We start from the raw sequence: 22901 nt of genomic DNA, 5'->3' as shown, positions 1-22901 counted from the left end.
AAAATAAGCAAAAAGTGTTATTAAAATTTATAATCAACTTTTTTCTTCATTTTTTTTAGCATAATGCTGTAAGTATTATAGACTATTATATTTCTCTAATTAAAAATATGTTTTTTTCAATATCTATCTTATACACACATATTTACGATTTAAAACCAATATTTTATCATACAAGTTAAACATATAATTTACTTTTTTAAGTATATAAATTATTAATAAATAAAATATAAAATTGCATTTATTTTTTATTCTTGAATATAAATACTCAACCTGTATATCTAAATACAAAATCACATATTTTTAATTATTGCATTACATAGTATTAAATTAACAATGTTTTTTTAATGTTAATGAATAATGTGTTTGCATTTTCAAAATGTTAGAATATTTATAATCCTCGATTTTTTTATATGTCGTAAATCTTTCATTGCAATATACGAGGCGTTAGCCCAATGCGTTTTAAACAGGAGACACCAGACTACAATAATAGTGTGTAAATCAGTGACATTTATTATATTATTTGGTACATGATTTAATTTTGAAGGGTTACGAAGCCAGTATCGCTTCTCTTTTAAAACGTATTTTTGACGTCATAATTTTCTCAACTTTGGAAATTCACTAAAATCACCCTTATTTACAAAAAAGGTTGCAAATCATCCATAAAGAACTAGAGACTAATTGCAATTAGGGATTACAATATTGCGTTTCGGTACTACCGGTATTACAAAATGAAAATCCGCTAGTACCAAAAATATTTTTTACATACATTTTTTTGTTGAAATATGATATATGGATTCTCCGTGGCTTACAACTACGAAAACTATTAAAATTTTGATCTTTGTAGGGGATAAGTAGTTAAATCGAGTAGATTAAAATTATCCCTTTTAGTCCAAGTGAGCCGAAATATCTGCCCACTATATGCAAACATCCAACCGACCGATAATTCGCTGTAAATATTTAAAAATTAATATAAATTGTTCCGACATAAAAATAATACATTGCCTTTTTCAGGCAAGTCTAACAGTTCCCAGTAATTCTATTATGTAACAAAAAAGTGACCGCATCACCGCGGCCTGGCAACTCTTTTTTATGGTAGGGATAGCTGGCGAAGTGAAAACAAAAGCAGGTATTGCATACACGAAATTATTTTTACTATTTCTTTAATTTTTTCTCTGCTTCAATAAAAATCATTGTTAAATATTAGCAAAAAGTTAGTCTCAATATTCGTATTTAAATAAAAAACATATATGAAGAATTTACGCGAAATTATTTTTTTTTTAGTAAAAAACTAATGCAATGTTATTTTTTTCTGTAACCAACTGAAAATATGTTGTACTAGACGATATTATTAAGATAAATGATAATTAAAATGTGTTGCCAGGTGTTCTTTTTTCTTTTAATTTTTTTTAAGTTTGTTTTTTATTGTTGTAACAACTAAATATTATTGCTTTATCTTATCTTGCATTATTGGGAGTATACGAAAAAGTTATTTTTTTTATAGCACATACATATGTATATCTTATTTATTTAAAAAATGCAAATCACTGATTTTAAAAAAAAAATTCGCATAATATTATTAATTTACGTATTTACGTATTTTTTATTCTATAGTATTTACATAAACCTTTATAACGCAAATTTAATTAATTTAACTTTTACCATACGTAGAAATTAATAAGTGTACGAGAGATAAATCTTTGTTTAAAAAAAAATATTTATTTAATTTTTATATTTATTTATATTAAATTAGGACCATCGTGCCCTAACCATGTTACCCCAGTGCGTCATGAAGGTACAAAAAAATAAATTGTATTATTTAAAAACACAAAAAATATATATCATTAAAATAATACATAGATAAAAGCAGACAAAAAAAACATATAATAATAAAATACGAATTGGACCAGCTTCTCGTAGTTGACGTCAAATATGCTAAATAAACAGTAATATAAGTACCGATTTAAGTACTTATATTAGTTTTTACTTAGCATATGAAAAAATTTCGGTCACCTATTTCTCAATAAGAACTTTGGTAATTAGTTGCAATTTAATAACTTAAAAAACGTAAGAACTGAACCTTAATATAATAATCCACAATCTAAGAATGTTTACAATAGTTTAAGCATTTAAAAATACAAGTAAAATGCAAATAGCAAATAAAATTCTAATTACAATACTTGAAAAAATATTATTTTTAAGCTATGATATATTTTTGTAATTTAAAATTTATATTATTACTTATGAACGAAATTGATAAACTTTAAATTAAATATTTTTTAATAACAGATATATAAAATAATATATATATATATATATATATATATATATATATATATATATATATATATATATATATATATATATATATATATATATATATATATATATATATATATATATATATATATACATATATTTAATTCTATTCGTTATTAACTGTATTTATTATCTTATATAATTTAATCAAATCCACGAATTTATCGCCTTAAAAATATTATTTTATTTTTAAAAATATCTTAAATTAATGATAAAGACAGTTGTTAAGAGACTAAATATATTTTTCATATAATTCGTAACAAAACAATTATTATTGTTGTATCAAGTATAAAAACCTGAATAATATAAGTGATGCCATCTAGGGAAGATATTAGATAATTCTTAATATAAATTTAAGATAAAACTACTATATGTATTTACGCATGAAAAATAATGATTTTTTGAAATTTTATGCTCATGTAATATCTATAAACAATCCAAAAATAATATATACCAAAAAACATTACTTATTTATTTTTGCATTATTTATGATAAATGAAAATTTTATTTTTAATTTACATTAAAACAATACGGGATCGTTATTTAAAGTAGCTAACGTATTTTGCAGTTTCTATACCATGATCTCTTACCCTCGTGCTTACCCTCGAAAATATAGATAGGCAAGTGACGAATTTATAATATTTAGAAAGTAATCGATAGCAATCAATGAAAGAATTTTAAGGAGGCGAATAAATTAATTTAGCAAAATTTTTTGGAACATTTTAAATACATAGTTTATTCGAATTTATTGTATATATTATGGAACAGCTATTAATAATTAAAAAAATATGTACATAAATAAAGATTAGATCCGTATCGGCGATTTGCATGTAAATCTTATTTCTAGAAATAAATTAATTGCGATCGAATTATTAAACCGATTGAAATAAAATCTTTGCTTCTTAAAACAACAAATTCAAAACGTAACACGAACTTTACAACCATTTGCGACGCACACCTATTTTTAAAATAAGTATTAAAAAATAATAAATGATAGGCCTTTCCAACATTTTGTTTCGTTCAACGAACGAATTCTGAGATTTAGGCCATAGTTGATACGGCAACAAATATTATAATAACAAATGTTTTTCGAAAGCATTTTTTGGTTGAGAAAAGTGTTTATTTTGCGTTTTATTGCATCTTAATCCTTTCAACGCCAAGCGCATGATATGATGCGCAACTAAATCTACTGTCTAACGCCAAGCGCATGATATGATGCGCTCGTTAAAACCTTCGTTTTTTAAAGAAACGGAAAGGTAAAAGTTGGCAATATATGTTTTAAAAATCAGTTTAAGTTTCTAGTAAACGATTTCAGTGATTTTTTTATATAATTTGCGATGAAACAGTGGTATATATAATTATAAAGTCACGCCTTAATTTTAGTCGTTTGTATTTCGCGCGTGGTTTCGATCGTGCTTCTTTAGACCACTTTTAGGGTTAGCACAAACGCATCGCGGAAATTCGTTTTTTTATACTTTAATTTATGAATCGAAATTAAATTATGTCATCAATATTTCAATGATAATTGTGATTTGTAAATACTTGTGAATATATTTATACGTTATTTCGACTGTTTTAATATTGTCAACTGTTTTTGTGATTGGTTTTTATTGTTTGTAATAATTAAATAATAATAATAATAATTACTATTAAATACTTATTAATAAATATAAATAAGATATAATTAATAAAATATCAATATTAACTCTTAGTAAATATTAAATAATAATAATAATAACAAAAACTATTCCTTGTCGTAGAATCATTTTATTTTACTTGTTCTATTATTTTATAATTTATTTGTAATGTGTTTATTTATTTACATTAAATTAATACCATCGTGACCTAACAGGTTACCCCAATGCGTCACGATGGTCGAAAAGTTTATTATTTATTGTATATATGTGTGTGTGTGTGTGTGTGTGTGTGTAATATATATTACATATTCCGCCTGGAGTGTAGATATGTTGCACTCTTGCCGGTCCCAAACCCGGATAAAGGAGGAGGGTTTCTATCATGGAGCAAACCAACCAACGTGGATAAATCCAAATAGTTATGAAAAAATCACAAAGAAATAATAAATCCGCCCCGATTCATAATGACCTAGACCAGAGGTCGGCAAAGTGCGGCTCCGGAGCCGCATGCGGCTCTTTGGCCCCCTAAGTGCGGCTCTGGTACACACATCCACGGGCATTCGCACCAGATTAAAAAAAAAAACAGGAAATATGGAGCTCTGAATTCGAACGTCTTTGTGTTGATTTGGAAAATTATAATAAAAGTTTGCTAAATTAACCCTTTGCACTCGTATTTTTTTTTTGGTTGGGGTAGCGCCAGCTCGTATTTAATTTCGAGACTTTTTTTATGTTCAATTTTTGGAAGTAAAAATGAAATAAAACATGTTTTGATTAATCTTTTTACAAATTAAAATTAATACAGCGAAAGATTGATAGTTTGTCAGTATTTTAGTTAAAAAAAAATTAATTAAATATTTAAAATATTATATAATTTAAATACTTTAATCGGAAAATAACTTTTTTTATTGTACTTTTTTAAATAATTTGTAAAACGTTAACCATGAAACTTAGAAAAGAATAATTTATTAAAATGTGTTCACGAAGAATTGTACTTACTATTCACAAAAAATAAATGACATAGTATTAGGTATACATAGTATAGGAAGGTAAATGTAATGATGTTTTTAGATGATTTTTCGTCCATCGCAATCAAATGCGCGGTAAAACAAATAAATGAATTATTTAAAAAAACAGCTGAGTGATGTAGCGGCAGGGGTTTATAACCATTAAGAAATTTGTAAATAGCTAGATGTAATATGAATTCTGAATAATTAAAATATTGGACTGCTTGTATTTTTTTTGCACCTATCGTTTATTATCTTGCGCAATGCGCTTATTATCTTACGCATCGCGCTCGCTCTATAGCGTTTAGCGCTCATAATATAGCGTTTAGCGATCAACAATTTGCGTTCATACAAAAAAATAATGGTTACAATAAAATTTAATCAAGATTAAAATTACAAAGAGCACAAGTTTTTTACTTGTAGTTTTTTTTTCTTAGTAAAACCTTAGTTTTTAGTTTTTTTAATTGTTGTTTTTTCTTGGTAAATAGTTAATATATTCCCATTAACAAGTTTTAGACTTTTTAGAAAATCAGATTACAATAAACGTATTATAAAAAATAAAAAAATATACTGTTAGTTAAATAAAACATATATCAACATATAATAACGTTTAAAAACACATTTAATACGAAAAATTGTTATGCACCTTACAATAAATAAAACACAAACAATATGCACATCAGCACATATGTTTTAAGCAAAAGGATACATTTTGACGATATAACCAATGATTTTTAAAAGCAAAATTTAACACTTTTGACGCTAAGCTGCCGATAATGAGATTCCAAATAAAGTAAAGCGAAGGTCCATATATAAAGGAGAATCTAGATTAGAAAATATGGTTCTAGGACACTAACCGCCTGGAAATATACCCCTTGGACAATAACCCCCCGTCAAAACCCCCCTGGACATTGACCCCCCGTGCAAATAACCCCTGACAATTAACCCACCATGCAAATAATCCCCCTGACAATTAACCCCCGCCACGTATAAAGATAATACAGATATTACTTAACACGTCTCGTGACGCTCTATTATACTTAATAAAACATATACTGGCGCCATTACCAAAGTTTAGCTGTATTATACATACATATGTATCTAGCCTAATAATATTTTTTATTTTTTTTAATACTCTTTATAACAATTTTGCTCGCACCGGTCACCGGTACAAAATATACAATACGTATATTTTCTTCGTAAATGTGTTAGTTTAATTGATATTTTAAAAATTCTGTATTTTGCTGAATGAAATAAATTAGTATTGATACTGATTATTCGTATTAAACATTATTTTATTAAAATAATGACCATTTATTATAAATAATAAAAACTTATATAAAATACTTATCTCTATACGTGGCGGGGGTTAATTGTCAGGGGGGTTATTTACACGGAGGGTTAATTTTCAGGGGGCTATTTGTCAGGGGGTTATTTGCACAGGGGATTATTTGTACAGGGGGTTAATGTCCAGGGGAGTTTTGATGGGAGATATATCTATCCAGGGGGTATTTGTCCTGCGTTTACATGCACTTAGGATAGGAATATTTAAAATACGAAAAAGAAGGCCAAATTAAATTAGATATTTTTTAATATATTCACTGTCTATGGCAGAGGTCAGAAAATTACGGCCAAATCCAGCCCTCTGCTTATTTTAATCCGGGCTGCAAGTAATTGTTAGATTTTACATAAAAAAATCAAAGTATGTGCTATAATAGAGCGGCCAACCGTCGAGTTAAGGAGCTAGCTAGGTATCACCTTATAAGGTGCTCCTATTGCTTTGTATTTCACCGTGACGTTATGCACTTTAAATTTGACAGCATCTTCAGTGCCCACGTAACGCCTTTTGCAATACATTTGAATATTTGAGAGAAATGATAAAGCTCATTTTAATTTTGCTTCCTGGCCCGCTGAGCTTAAAATATTTACAATCTGGTCCTTCACAAAAAAGGTTTGCCGACCCCTGGTCTATGGTGTTACACGAGCAAAATAACCTTGTCTATATTCTTCAGTCATATGTTTTACAGAGAGACATTCAAAACGCGTCATGGCGATTTTACAACTTTATATTTAGATTGTCTTGTATAACCGGAATGTCGTAGTCCTTAAGGCGTTGAACTGATATCCTAGAGACTATCGGTTCAGGTCCCGCAGCAAACTAAACATTTTAATATTAAGAATGCGCTATTATTAAAATTAAGCCCTAACTGCTAAGCGACATCTATTGATTGTAAGCTGTAATTATAGTTAGCAATATATAATAGATATCACTAATTTACAAACTGTGTTTTAAATCTTATCCAATTAAACGTGTAAGTGTTGATTATGTTGTGCATAAACGACTTTAACCAATAGTTTTTCAATGACGCGTATTTAAGTCATCCACCTTTAGAGTGTTAAATATGGATAAATTTATATAAGTGTAATACAATCCTAAAACTCACTGAAAAAAATATGTTTTACAAGACTTTTAACCCTTTCACCGCGGATGACTTCTATAGGTGTCATCAAGAAAATCGCCAGTACTCATTAGACATTTAAAGGTGCCGTAAGCATTTGAGCTTATTAAAATGGCTTTTTAGTATAATTTAAGGCTGTAAATCAATTATTTGAACCATAATATTTTTAAAAATATGGCATGAATAGGTGCCACCACATATTAACAAATTTCGAAATGGCGCTCAAAAATATCAGCTGTGGTGATAATATAAATCAGGGCTGTGGAGTCGTTAAAAAAAACACGACTCCGACTCCGACTCCAATTCCGATATTTACCAACAACACGACTCCACTCCGACTCCGACTCCGACTTCGACTCCGACTCAAAAAAGTTTAATTTTATCAGGTATTTTTGGTGTTTTTCTACAAGTTTAATATTCATACGCTATACACATTCATTATTACGCAATTAAAAATTGATAAAGTTCATAATTTAAAAAATGCTCGGAGTCGCTCATTTTTCACGACTCCGACTCCGACTCCGACTCCACAGCCCTGATATAAATGCAATTGGGGCCAGGCCCCACCTAATTTTTTCGTACATAAAAAAAAATAGGTGGGGCTGGTAAAGTTTTATTATATTTTGTGAAAATGATCAAATTTTATATTTAGACAAATATTCTACAAGTTTTTCGTATGTATTTGCCCATTTGAGGCAGAAATGATAAATATTACATTGTTTTTTTGTGGGGATCTGTTTTGGATTGGCAGGCGTTTTTACACCTAGAGCGAACCAGCGTAGTTTGGCCTCGTGGCTTTATTTTTGAATTTTTAAATTTTGAATTTATTAAAACAGTTCTTAAAAATATAAATAAATTGATCATAAAAAATTATTACATTAAAAGATTATCCTGAAACTTGAAACTTTAAATACTTGTACCAGATTTAAAATTGGTAAAAATAGTCTTAGCATAAACGCATACTATTACTGTCACAGTAATAATATCACGGTTAATATCGAATTCATAGTCACGTCCTTAAAAATTCAATATTATATCGTCATTCGTAATTATATGGATAATTTTTAAAAGAAAATCAATATATGTATTTATAAATAATTAAAACACAGATTACTAATTCTGTTTTACATAATTTAGCTATTTACTAGCTCGAAAATATATTAAATGTGTCGAGACTAATATTATCGTTTGAGTTGAGTACCCAGGTCGATAGTTGTCAATCGCTCATTTTACTAGTGCGAGCGAGTAAGCGAGCTCTGCTAGCATAACGGCATCTCGCTCTTTTTTCCGTCTTAAAAATTTTATTTTTATTTCATAACAGACACACAATATAAAGTAATAATTATGCACAATTAGAGCATATGATCCCGTTTCATCCCATATCATAAAAATATAGATGCCCTTAGAAGGAAAAAATCAGTTTTAAAGCATTAATTGACAACCTAAATCTGTCAAGTCTAGCGCGATGCCGTCCTAACAGCGCGCGCTTTGACCATGTTCCGATGAAAAATTTTACAATAAACTTACACTTGTAAATTTAAGATTATTGAGTTATTTGCATAAGTTAAAAATTCAATATTACTGAAATGTGTTTAACAGAAGTCTTTTTACTATTAATAAATTTAAATTTTCAAAATTTGCTTGAACACAAAGCCAATAAATGCATTCAAAGTTTTGTCGACATATTGTCGACGTTCGAGTACAACGCTTGAAATACGATGTCGACACATAGTCGACTTACGAGCGCAAAGGGTTAATAAATAGATTTGGCTCTTATTTTTTTTTTAATCGTTGTAATGTGCATATTTGACTCTTTGGCTAATAAGTTTGCCGTCCACTGACCTAGACGATCGAAATCTAGATAAACGATTGGACTTCAATTTTGGAAGCTGGAATGTGCAATATTACAACCAGGAAAAATGCAAACAATAGCGGAAGAAATACTAAAACTCAAGATATATCTAGAAGCCCTACAAGAAATCAGGTGGAAATGCCAAAACCGATCACCGGTTTTAGTGCCGCGGAAGAAGAAGAAGAATATGTATGTATTATAAATTATACATATAATTATATATAGTTGTAACATCGTATCTTGCTATCAAGTTTTATTATTTATTATTTTTATATATAAAGAAATATGACAACCTTCAACAACAACCAATTGCAAACACCATTGATCAAAAACAAACGGTTTGGTTATTAGGGTTATTTTTGTGTACGATATATGTGATTTTGTATGCATCAAAGAAATCTTGTCGATTTGTAAATTTTTATAACAGGATGTAGGTCAGACGAAGAAAAAATGCGTTGCAGATTTATTTATTAAAATTGTCTCAGTGTGAGCATGACCCTGCTTGTCGTTCGCTTGTATAGTGCCGCGCGCGTGCATGTGTGTGTAGGTGTGTGCACGCGAGCCAACACGCGGACCGACCAATTGATTTAGTTTTGTTCACTTCATATTTCCAACAATACGACTAAAAATGTTTGTTTATTGATATAATTAGAATGTTTAAATCGTGTTAATCATACATATATAATTTTAAAATATTATATAAAAATTGAGTATTTTGGCTGTAATGATGTGTTAAACAGAGTAAGTAGCCAAAAAATTATATTGCTAAAAACGCATGGCGTACAGCGAGTAATTAAGAATTTACCGGTCGGCGGTCTAAGGGTTAATTGAGTCAATTTCGAGGGCTTTGCGATTAAGAAGTCATTAATAATAATAACGAGTTTTTGAGTTGTTATAGGGTAAATTTTCAATAAGTTTTGCGAGATAATCCCTGTTTAACTTTCAATTTTTTTTTTTTTTAATTTTTTAGTATGAATTATCAATTGAGTTTGTACTTTTTGCAATAAATTCAACAATGAAAACAATATTTTCTTGAACAGCGTGAACAAAGTTTTTGAGGGTTCGCGACATAAAATTTTTAACGTGTTCAACAGAGAATTGTCTACTGAATACAAATCGTTAAGTTTATTTTTCCAAGATTGATTAATATACTGAGCAATGTTAAAAGTTGCGTTAATTAAATTTAAGTCGTAAATGTTTATATAAATATTATTAAATAAAAAATATGTAAATACTGTATAACCCTTTTAGTCCCAGACAATTTAGCCTAATATATGCAAAAAAATATTGAACATCAATAATTTTAATTTTTAAATCAACTTTTTTAATACATACATGTAATATATTATTGTTAAAACAATAAAAAAAATATTTTTTACTTAAAAAAATAAAATATAATTCAAGTTTGATTAAAAAAACACCTCTCAACTAATTGTTACTTATTTTAATTATTCCGTCTAGTTCAACCAATCTTTAATTATTAACAAAAAATAACAGTTTTTTTTTAAATTCGCGCAATACTTTTTTTATTTAAATATAATTATTGAAACTTAGTTATTGCTAATTTTTTACATAAATATTTATTGTAGTATATTTCGTGTACTATTTGGGTAAAAATGTGTCTGAATAGTGATAACAATGAGCAAATACAAATAATTTCGCGGATGCAATACCTGTTTTTGTTTACACTTCGCCAGCCATCCCTATCATAAAAAAGAGCGCGGTCGTGTCTCTGTTATATAACAGAATTACTAGAAGCTAATAGGTACTATTAGATTTTTCTGAGATAAAGCAAATGTATTCCTTGAATATTGATATGTGGCGCATATAAAAAAATACAAAAAATTTGAACATGCTAAAATATTTTTCTTTAATTTGCGATGAAATATTAGCTGGTGTGATTTTTTGTATAGATAGGGTGAGTTGATATTTTGGTCCTGTTTGACTAAAATGGATAGTATTATTCTACTTTGATATCCTACCCCAATTAAACTCTAATACATAGGTTAATCCCCTACAATGAGCATCATTTTATTATTCGCTTTTGCTCTCAAGCAACATGGGCACCGTCGTTTTCGTAGTTCTAAGGCATATAGATATAATTTTCGACAAATTAGATGTACAGATTTAAAAATAAATAAAAACATATGTCATTTTATAATACCGGTAGTACCGAATATCAATTTTGCCCCAATACCGGTATTACAGGTATCGGTACTACTGGTTTCGGTGCATAAAACTTTGAACTTCGTTTGCACTTAATATTTTTTTGAAGTAGCATCTATGAAATAAATCTGACGTAGCATACCTAAATTTAGAGCTTCTAAGTTTATATTTTCTTTTATTATAAATTCGGATAATATTATATAATATTTTTGTTTTGTAGCTCTACAGTTCCAATCGTGCTGTTTAGAATCCAAGTCCTCCGCCGCGAACGTCGGCCTGTTATAATACTTAGATGTCCTTTTCTGAATGGGGAGTCAACTATGTGACATGGAATTCCCGTGGAATCTAATATAAGACTGAAGAACTGGAACGACTGATTAGTGAGTACAAAATTTACAATATCGTAGCCACCGAAACATATTTAAAACCTCACTAAAACATTTACATCCCTAACTTTGTATGTCTGTGACCGTATCTTAAGACCGGGCGGAGGAGTTTCGATATTTGTAAATAAATCAATAAAACCCGTGCGCAAAAACACAACTAACTTTGAAACCACCGCGATGCGAATTAAAATATATATATTAATATATATATAATAATAATTGTCGCAGGATATAATTTCCCATGATACAAATTTACCTCTAACGATCTCGATGCAGTGTTTGTTCTTGAGGATTCGGTTAAATTAACTGGAGATCTCAACGCTAGAGACGTGCATTGGAATTGTTCTGGTGTGAATCGATCAGGGACGACGCTTTTTAACTACTTGCACGACATGGGTACGATTTTAAGCGTTCCAAAATCACCAACGTATTACCTTATCGCTTTTTTGTATAGTACGAACTTACTAAAAAAAATTAAATACTCTATAACGGAAAACGAAGTAAATAGATCAATACCAAAAATAAAATCATCCACGGTAAATAAGGAATTAATTAACAAATTTAACTTTCAGGAAATTTTAACTGTTATTAAAAACTTTAAAAATAAAAATGTCCTGGAGTAGACACATTAGATTACTTATCAAGAATCTTTAATGCCTGCCTATTAGTTTTATTGTTTTAATTTATTTTATTACTTTTTTGTATTAGTATGTCTTAATAATTTATTTTATATATCAATAGAAAGGTTTTAAATATTTAAAAAAAAAAATATGTAATATTCTTTGGTATATTAATTTATACCGTTTTCTTTAATTTATTAGTATTATTTTGTATAGATATCATTTACAAAAATTTCAATTTCAATTAAAAAATATATTAAATAATTATAATGTTTTTTTATTTCTTCAGTTTTATACATATACAAATATATAACAATTATATTTCATGTAGTAAATATATAAAACAGTGAAAGATCGACCACCGTACATGTACGGCGATTCTCCTCAAAGGGTTGATAAAACACTATTTGTGTGCTTTTGAAATACAATATTTCGTACTGCTCATAAGTCATTTATTTAAACAGTAAATATTACTTGTAATATTAGCAATTCTATACCATTACATAATTAAAAGAATATGCATGTAATTTCTTTGTTGATAAGGCAAAAATTCGGTCGTTCGGAAAAATAACAATTAGTAAAGAGTTTTCTCGGTTGCTATCATCGCTGTAGCGTTGAGTTGAACGTTATGACTAAGTGCAACAGCTGTTATATTTATAGCAGTATTTGTGATCGTCCTTGCACGAATCATGTACCAAATATATTCTGAAATAAAAATATATTTTCTCAAAAGTTTTAATTCAAGTAATGAATTTTCTATATCTTACCAAAACGTGTAATCCCAATGATGTCGTAACAGTAGTAAAGCAGTGCATAATTCGTGTAGTCAGTGTCCAAAATGCCAGGCTGACCTTTAAAAGTCCAATTAAAATTTCCAACGATTATTCCTTGGTTTGGATTTGGTATGGAAATTGGTACGGTATATGCTGTTCCGACTCCATTTCTTACAATAATAGCATTAAAATGAGTAATATAAAACTGTAGATGCAAATATAAAATATATAAATAATTACGAAATATTCTCCCTCCAGTAAGTCATTGTAATTACATTAGAGTTATTTGCGTAAGTATTTGTTATACACTTATCCGGTGCTTGAAATGGATTCATATATTTTGAATTCTCATATCATTCTCCCATAAACTATAAAAATGTATTTAAATTTTATAGAGATATTGTTCCATATAAATTAGTATCCTAGTCGTGTCGTATTGATATAATAAAGTATTTAGTAATTCGGAGTGTTATTAAAAATGTATGAATTACTAAGATTAATACATTAACGTATAAAAATTATGCATATACATCATTAAATTATAAAAAAAATATTCTTACTTGGCTCGCAACAAATCCCGCTGTAGTAGTTACTTGAGGGCAAAAGAACTTATAAGTTGAGTTTGTGTAGAAAATCCATCTAACATTGTATTATGATATTTAAAGTTTTGCATTTCAGTTTATTAAAAAGTATGAAACCTACATTTTTATGATTCTAATGTATCATTCATTAGTCAAATTAAATGCTGTTTTATAGACCACAAATAAGCTAAACTTAATATTTTCTTAAAAGCGTTATTTATACTTTAAATGTCTTTTAACTTAGGTTGTATCAAAATATTCGGAAACATATAAGTTAATTTTTATTTCATTGATTGAACAATAAAAATATTAATAGGTTTAATTCATGTTTATTTATTAATTTTAGTTTTGTGCTAGGTTTTGAAATATTCATAAAATATTTAAGGCAATATTTAACTGTTGTATTAATCCTAGGATTTTTATATAACGGCAATAAAATAATTTTAAACTACTTAGTAATAAGTTTTGAATTTTAAGTTACGCCTCATTCTATAATACTTTGATGTTTAAAAAAACATTTTATAATGTGCTATCCTCATGAACCTCTTTCAGAATATTTTAAGGTAATTTATCGATCATCTTTCAGTGTTGTTTGTATATAAATAATATGCCTGAAAATCGCTTCTTTTAGAAGTTTCGTTAAAAATAAATCTTGAGATTTTATTTCCTGATATAATAATTTTCGATATTTTTCGTAGGTAGGCTTTTATTAAAACAGCTTGTAAACACATGCTTAGCTTTAAATTGTCTTTTTAATTAGAGTCGTTTAGTTAACCTATGAAAAATATCGAAAATCAATATATATTGAAATAAAATCTCAAGAAGCGATTTTCAAGCATGATATATTCATTCATGATATATTCATTTTCGATATTTTTCCACTCTGTTCTTATTAACCAGGGGAAAGAGGAAAAATAGGTATAATATTCACATATTGTCAAAAACATTGAATAATTTAAGACCTAGTTTACCTTAGTATTTGATTTGCAATTTAAATATTTTATAAATTACATAATTTATTGTACAATTCACATAATTTTGTATTTAATTTTTAATTTGCATATTGTATGATTTACATAATTTTTTTCTTAAATTTGTAATTTACCCAATAAATATATAATTTACATTATTTAATTGATTTAAATACACTAAATAAAACAAATAAATAGGTCGATTAAAAGAATTTTCTAATATTTTATCATAAATTTGCTCTATTTTAGAATTGTTTTTAATGTGATTTTTCACTTTATTATTTTTATTAGAGGAAAAATTTATATTATTTCAATTACATTAGAGAATCAACAACTTGCCTAAGTATTTTGTAGAATCCTATTTGTACATAAAGTAGTTTTAATCCTAATTTAATAAAAAAATGCACATATTATTTTTATTAAATTATTATTATGCAAATTATGATAATTAAATTTATCCACATTTTTTTTATTGATTTACAAATATATAATCTAAAATCAAATTCCTAATAAATATTACTGGTGTAATATTTAAATATATTTTTTTAAAAATGTATAGGTTTATTTTCGTTATTGGAAAATAAATTAAAAAAAAGTTCCACTAATTTCTTTAAGCAAAAATAAAAGTTAAATTAGCAACTTTTTTTATATTTTTTTCTAAAAATATATAAAAAGTCTACAATTTTTTCACTGCGATTTTGAATTTTTTTCATGTTATTTGTTTTACTTAATCATAATCAGTTTTTTATAAACGTTTATTACAAAATTAAAAAAACAGGAAAATATATACTTTTAAGTTGTTTGTTTTATTTATATTATATTTTACGAAAAGCAATATAAAACATATAATTGAATAGTAAATACAAGATAAAAAATACAAAGTGATATTAAAAAATAAAAAAGTACTATAAATAAATAATTTTGAAATATAAAGCCTTAGATTTTTTGTAACTCATTACTAAACTATCAATCGAAAACTGATAATATTAAATATTAATCAGCTTGATGGAAAATTTACGAAATTTCGTTCACATTTTATTATAAATAAAATAGAAGTAATATTTATAAAAAAAATTCAACACTAGTATAACCTAGTGGTTGGACAATTTTTTCGTATAAAGTTGAACAAAAAATAAACAAAGCTAAAAAATGCGATAATTTAGTGAGGACAGTTTTTTGTATATTCTCTACTAAATATATAATTAACATTTTTTTTGCAAGACTACCGTTATTGAAACATTGTGTAAATGCTGTATTTTCTGTGGAATGCATAATTTTGAGTACATATTGAATTCCTGTTTTGACATCAACTGTATGGAAATAAGCGGTACTTTTTTTAGCTCCAAAATGCTTAAATATGCAATTAACTTGCGCATTTTTATAATAAAGATTAGAAACACACTTACATACTTGTAATAAATCATTTATTTAAATATTACATTACCGTGCTTCGGTTACAGTAGAAGTCCGGTCGGGCCAGCCGACAGGACTTCGCCCTTACTCGGTCGGTCCCTAGATGCATCTGCCCATTGTGTTTATTTATTAATTAGCGAAGATATATTTATATAAATAATAAATTTCTTTTCTTTTAAGACTTCATTTTTATTTTGGATTCATTTTTGGAATCTTATTTTTATGTGAAAAATGATTTTATGCACAAATTGATAACTTAGATTTTTTGTAGCAAAATAAATACGGCGACCATTAAAACTTTTGTGGACTACATATTCCTGGTTATTTTATTGTTGAAAATGAATGTTTGGATATTTTACAATATATTAATTTTTTTGTTCTTGTTCTTTACTGATATTATAGTATTGGTTTACATTAATAAAGTTAATGGACGCATTATAGCCTGGTAAATGTATATTATTTAATTTAAATTTTCCATTTCTGAGCTATTTTCCTGCAACGGGTTTAAGTTTCAGAGTAAATTGTAAGACTGTTACAATTTATTACGCTCGTTATTTGTGAGTCCCAGAAATTATTTGCTTACAAGTTTAAAAAACGGAGATTCTTTACTCCAAAATAATCTGAAATTAATTCAGTAAAATGGGGAAGACTGTGGACGGTATGTTTTTATTTTATTTTTCCATCATATAGTTCGAAAGAATTTGAGTTCCAATTTTTATTCAAGCAGTTTTGCCCTAACTTTAGAAACATTAATTCAAAACTTTACCGTACTTCGATTCATGATAACCATCAGGGCTTCGCCCTTGTCCAGTTGAACTTCAGATGTATTTTCTTTTAGTCGCTATTTATTTTTTATATTAGTTGTATTTTTATGAATAATATACATAGTTAATATACAATATTTTTTTTTAATTTTTGAAATCTGGTTTTTAAACTAAAAATTAACTTTATGCTAAATAATTAAGTTAAATTATTAACTTATGTAACTCTCAAGATTTTTAAAAAAGGCATGAATATATTTTTACAGCGAGCATTAGAACTTTTGCAGGCCACATTTGACACCTAATTTAATTGCTAAAAGTTGTAAATTTACAATATATTTCTCTTTTATAAAATATTGCTATATTTTCGACTGATAATATTACTGATACATGATACCTTATATAAATAAATATTGTTCATTTCGTTTTTTTTCTTACAGAATATTCAATTCTACACTGCATAATATTAAGCTCTCTTTTCTATTTAGTTAAGTGTATAAATTATGTATTAATGACAGGAAATAGCCCAAATTAATCGTGAAGAAGTCTAGACCTAAACAAAGTTACTCTTAAAACTGATAATAACTTGTGTGATTTTGAAATATTAAATTATAAGGTACTGTTAATAAGTCATTTATTCCAACAGTAAGTAATGCTTGTAAAATTTAATACGATATTCTAAACTATTATACAATTCAATATATATATGTTAATCCCAGTTCTTCGTCGAGGTGCAAGACATAGTCAGTCGAAGTATAACAATTAGTAAACCCATGGGCATTGAATTTGATCGGTTGCTATCATTGCTGTAGCGTTTAGTTGAACGTTGTGATTTTGTGCAATAACTGTTATATTTACAGTTTCAATAAAGATTATCCTTTGACGAGTTATGTACCATACATATTCTAAAAGCAAATAAAAATATATTTTATTAAAAGTTTTAGTAGAAGTAATTAAAAAAATATTTTACCAGAACGTTTAAATTTAAAAATGCTGCTACAGTAATAAAGCAGCGCATAATTGTTGTAATCAGTATCCAAAATCTTTACATCCTGAGAATTAGAATTAGCCCAATTAAAATTTCCCCTGATTATTCCTTCGTTTACATTCGGAAATGAAAATGGTACGGTATTCGCAGACTCAAAACCGTTCCTAAAAATAGTAAAAATATAATAAAAACAAACATAAATCTGTAGATGCACTACAAAATATTTAAAAGCATTTACGATATATTCTGCCTCCAGTAAGTCATTGTTAATGAATTAGATGTATTTTCATAAGTATTCTTTATACACTTGTCCGGTGCTTGGTATGGATTCATATATTTAGAATACTCGTACCATTTTCCTAAAAACTGAAAGTATATATTTTAAATTAAATCCATAAAACCATTATTTTGTATATAGTAATTTATTTTCTTAACGGCTGGCAGTTACAACAATAGCTACGTCCATTGGTAGTAAAAGACTAAGTGCTTAGCAAAAATTAAAATTAAAATTAAAAAATTAAGTATTTAGTGGTTTGGACTCATTATTTTTATACTTAATATTAAATTTAATTAATGAATACAAGTACTAAAGTAAATGACTTAGTTTTCGATTATTAAATATATATTTATATATATATATATATATATATATATATATATATATATATATATATATATATATATATATATATATATATATATATATATATATATATATATATGGTTAATATTTCTAGGAGTCGGATTACTCCGCGTACTTTTTTGACTCCGTGTGGAATCATGGTCCCTACGTTTCAGCCAGATTCGCCCGGCCATCCTCAGGGGAAAATTGAGAATATATATATATATTCCACACGGATGATTCCACACGGAATCAAATAAGTACGCGGAGTAATCCGACTCCTAGAAATATATATATATATATATATATATATATATATATATATATATATATATATATATATATAAATATATATATATATATATATATATATATATATATATATATATATATATATATGTATATATATATATATATATATATATATATATATATATATATATATATATATATTTAAAATTTTCTTACTCGGTTCGCATTTAGTTTATTCTTACTAGCTATTATTCTATATAAAGTAATTTATTTTCTCAACGACTAGCCGTAATAACAATAGTGAATTAGTAGTATAAGGCTAAATATTTAGCAGCAATTAAATATTTAGTGCTTTGGACTTTTGGATAAATTTAATTATTGAATACGAGTACTAATGTAAATGATTTAGTTCTCAATTATTAAACATATATATTATCTAAATATATATAAAAATATTCTTACTCTAGTCGCATTAAATCCACTTGCAGTAGTTACTTCAGGACAAAATCCAGAACTTGTTTGCTGAGCATTTGCAGCTACAGCAAACAATGCTAAAAGGTAGCAGTACTTGAACATTATCTTTATATATTTATATATTTTTTGTCCAAAAAATTCTTTAAATGTCGTATACTGTTAACAAGTTAACAGATGGAAAAGTAGTGAGTGATATCGCAATAACCGTCTATTTATATCAATAAAATTGCAAGTTTCTATATTGTGTTGACGATAATATTTTTTTACAGAGATGAAATACGTAAAAATAATTTATTATGCAACTTTTTTTTTTTAATTTTAAGAATTTGAATTACTACATACATAATTTCACACTTACGCAAAGATCGTTTTACGCGGTGAGAAAAATATATTTTTTGACATACGCGTAACGCAGCGATTTACAACGATATACGTTTTTAAAGGCTTTCTCGACTTTTTGCAATTGACCTACATCTGGAACCTCTCCCACTACCCCTGTGGTGTGTTCTTAGTTAGTTTGTGGATTACACGCATGCCGCTGAAAAATCTATTTGTTTAAGTTATAATTTAAAGCAAGTTATTATGTATATGTGAATACTATTCAAACCATATATTATAAATTTCATTCAATGTATAACAAAAGCGACATTTCCTGGAACATATCAACCGCGTATGTTGAGAATAATTGTAATCCCAACCTATATACAAATTCATTAGTAAATGACATAAGAAACAAATTTATAACTAATTCCTTGCAATTTTTGAAATGACTTTGGATTAAAACTTATTGAATGCATTTTTTGATATTATTTATTGATTTAATTAATAATAAGTTCAATAATTGAATTGCTTTGCTTTCATGAGCTTTTTTAAGTAACACTTTTTTTTTTAACATTTTATAAATGTTATTTTTTATTTGAATACTTTTCAAAATTTCAATCTGCCTTAAGATAAATTATTTAAGATACGACTAAAATATTTAAAACAAAATATAGATGTGAAAAAACAAACTACTTTTTCTTTCACCAAGAATTCACAAATGTGTCATAATATTTGCCTTGTATTTATATATTATATTTTACAAATTATAAAAAAAATAACAATCGTTATTTGCTTTAAATTATGTAGCGGAGAGTTAAAGTTTTGCTGTTAATACTTTTTTGAGTATTTTTTTTGTAATATAATATTTAAAAGAAATAATTAAGCAACGAAATCAGCTATAAATTATCTATTATAGATTATTCAACTAAAAATATATTTTCGCCTTATTTCAATAAAATAGTTTTGTTTCTAGGCAATGTTTTGAAAATCATAGTTAAGTCCTAATTTTGCTTAGAGAAAGAATCCATGCTATCTGATGATACCATAAGGACCATTACATTTTTTTATATCAATAGTATATACATGTGTCTTATGGTGCAACCTGAATATTACCTGAATATTACGTACAAGGTGTTTATGACAAAAAAAAACTTTTTTATATACTTAATTTATTAACACGTTTATTTGATTATTAAATCTACCCATTTGCAACCCTTTCATTGTTTATATAAAATTTAACAAATGACTTACAACTATCTATAAGGACAGCGTTGGTATGAATTTCATACCAACGCATGACATTGGTGAATGACATGGACGATACGAACATGTTTAAAATTATTTTTTTGATATTAAAACTTAAAGTAGTAATTGGTGAATCTGTATGACTTATTAAAATATTTTTTTTATTATTTTGCCATTTAGTTTTAATGTGTAATAGTACATTATTTCAAAACACATTACAGAGACTTGAATTTTTAAATTTTTTTTTTCGCGAATGTCGTGCTTTTTTTGGCAATTTTTACAATTTACAATTTTTTTTATTCCTAATATGGACTTCATAAAAAAATCACCGGGAAATTAGGTATTTTTTGTTAAAATTTTTTTGAGATAAATAACAATGCAAGGGTTACAAATGGGTAGATTTAATAGTCAATTAACGTGTTAATAAATTAAGTACATATAAAAGTTTTTTTATCATAAACACCTTGTACATGTAAAAGCATGTATTCTCACGTGTGCCCGTTACTGAGATGATCAGACTTTAAATTTCGTGGCATCTTCTTGAAAGTAACAAATATAAAATATGACAATTAAAAGTTTCGAAAATTAATTGAACCGATGAAACCCAAATACCAGCCGCGATGCTTTGAAAATTGAATATTATATTTTATTTATCGCATATAATTAAAAAAATATGGTTTCGAAAAAAGTTTCACGATATTTTTATTTTCTATTTTGCTTATCGACAAATATGCACATTTTACCGAAGTTGTAAAATTCAAATAAAAAAGCTCGACCATCTGCTGGAGAAAATCCATTACTACTAATAAGCGATTTTTGTGAATTTTCAAAGTTTATTCTCACTCTAATTTTCAAGGCTCATAATATAAAAAAAAATCGCGTATATATCGCCCAAAAGACCATCGCCCATTTGTCCGTCGCCCATTTTGAATCGCCGTGTCTCTATAGTATGTATGTATACTAAACACAATAATTCATTAAAATACTAAATTAACCTAACGTCGTGACACATTTCTGACAATAGATATGGAAATTTTCAATATACAAACATACATATATCATATGTGTATGATTAATAAAAAATAATATTTTTACAGTTTAATATATAAAACAATAATCATTTAATTAACTGAAATATATTATATAATATACGTACTCAGTCGTTATTCGAGATAGAGTGTAGTCGTCTAAAATAGATACCCAAAAACCAACCGCGATGCTGTGAAAATTTATTATTATATTTTATTTATCGCATATAATTAAAAAATATGTTATCGAAAAAAGTTTCACGATATTTTTATTTGTATTTGTGTATCGTCAAATAGCAAAAAGGTCTGGCTTCAAATACAAAAAAAAGGTCTATACATGCCCTTAACTTTACGAATTCATTGCAATTCGAGTCGATATATATTTGTCAATTTAATGAAACTCTACAGAACAAATCTAATGATAAATTTAAAATCAGCGTTTCATTTTAGTACAAAATATATGTATATCGTACGTATGGGGATGGGGAGCCATACTCGAGTATGTACGTAATAATTAATAAATAATAATATTTTCATTGACTAATCATTTTAATAGTCATAACGCTCTGGCACATAAAATACTAATTTACCGCCTATATCTCGTGAATTTTAATTCTTTGTAAATTTCTCGCAATTTACTTATATTTTATATACCTAATTCCTAAAATATTTATTATTTAATTTTCTCAAAGTATTTTTGCGCTCTTATGACGTACGCTCTTTTTTAAAGCGCTCATATGGCTCTCGGCGAATTTGACGCACGCTATTTTGTTACAGCGCTACTTTGGTAAACGCTCTTATGACGCAGCGCTTATAATGCAGCGCTTATATGACCGCGCTCATTTGACGCACGCTCTTTTGACCGGCTGTCAACCAGAACTTATAAGTTGCGCATTTGCAGCTACAGCAAACAACGCTAAAAGGAAGCAGTACTTGAAGATCATCCTTGTATATTTTTCTGGCAATTTAATTGTATAAATGTCGTATGCTGTTAACAGTTAACAGACGGAAGAGAAGTAAATGATATAGCAATAA

At 27.0% G+C, this 22901-nt stretch overlaps 1 protein-coding gene across 1 annotated transcript; it reads right to left on the bottom strand.

Moving 5' to 3' along the window:
• Positions 1–17553: 17553 nt before the first annotated feature.
• Positions 17554–19436, bottom strand: LOC148227952 (apolipoprotein D-like). The gene is made up of 4 exons (XM_088200105.1): positions 19261–19436; positions 18163–18290; positions 17907–18088; positions 17554–17841 (listed from the first exon to the last, which is right to left on the bottom strand). The coding sequence occupies exons 1-4, from the start codon at positions 19372–19374 to the stop codon at positions 17699–17701; spliced, it is 567 nt and encodes a 188-aa protein (XP_088056231.1). The 5' UTR covers positions 19375–19436; the 3' UTR covers positions 17554–17698.
• Between the last annotated feature and the right edge of the window lie 3465 nt (positions 19437–22901).

Source organism: Plectrocnemia conspersa, unplaced genomic scaffold, assembly GCF_051122295.1.
Source record: "Plectrocnemia conspersa isolate PC_06_02 unplaced genomic scaffold, ASM5112229v1 ptg000012l, whole genome shotgun sequence".
In the NCBI taxonomy this organism is placed as follows: domain Eukaryota; kingdom Metazoa; phylum Arthropoda; class Insecta; order Trichoptera; family Polycentropodidae; genus Plectrocnemia; species Plectrocnemia conspersa.
Note: the sequence above shows the minus strand (reverse complement) of the source record. Positions and strands in the feature narration are given on the sequence as shown.

Excerpts from the sequence above, each read along its gene's own strand:
- LOC148227952 (XM_088200105.1), bottom strand. The coding sequence starts at position 19,374 with ATGTTCAAGTACTGCTACCTTTTAGCATTGTTTGCTGTAGCTGCAAAT. Across the intron at positions 18,291-19,260 it reads GTGGATTTAATGCGACTAGA|TTTTTAGGAAAATGGTACGA; the intron begins GTAAGAATATTT and ends ATATACTTTCAG. Across the intron at positions 18,089-18,162 it reads TACTGGAGGCAGAATATATC|GAACGGTTTTGAGTCTGCGA; the intron begins GTAAATGCTTTT and ends TACTATTTTTAG.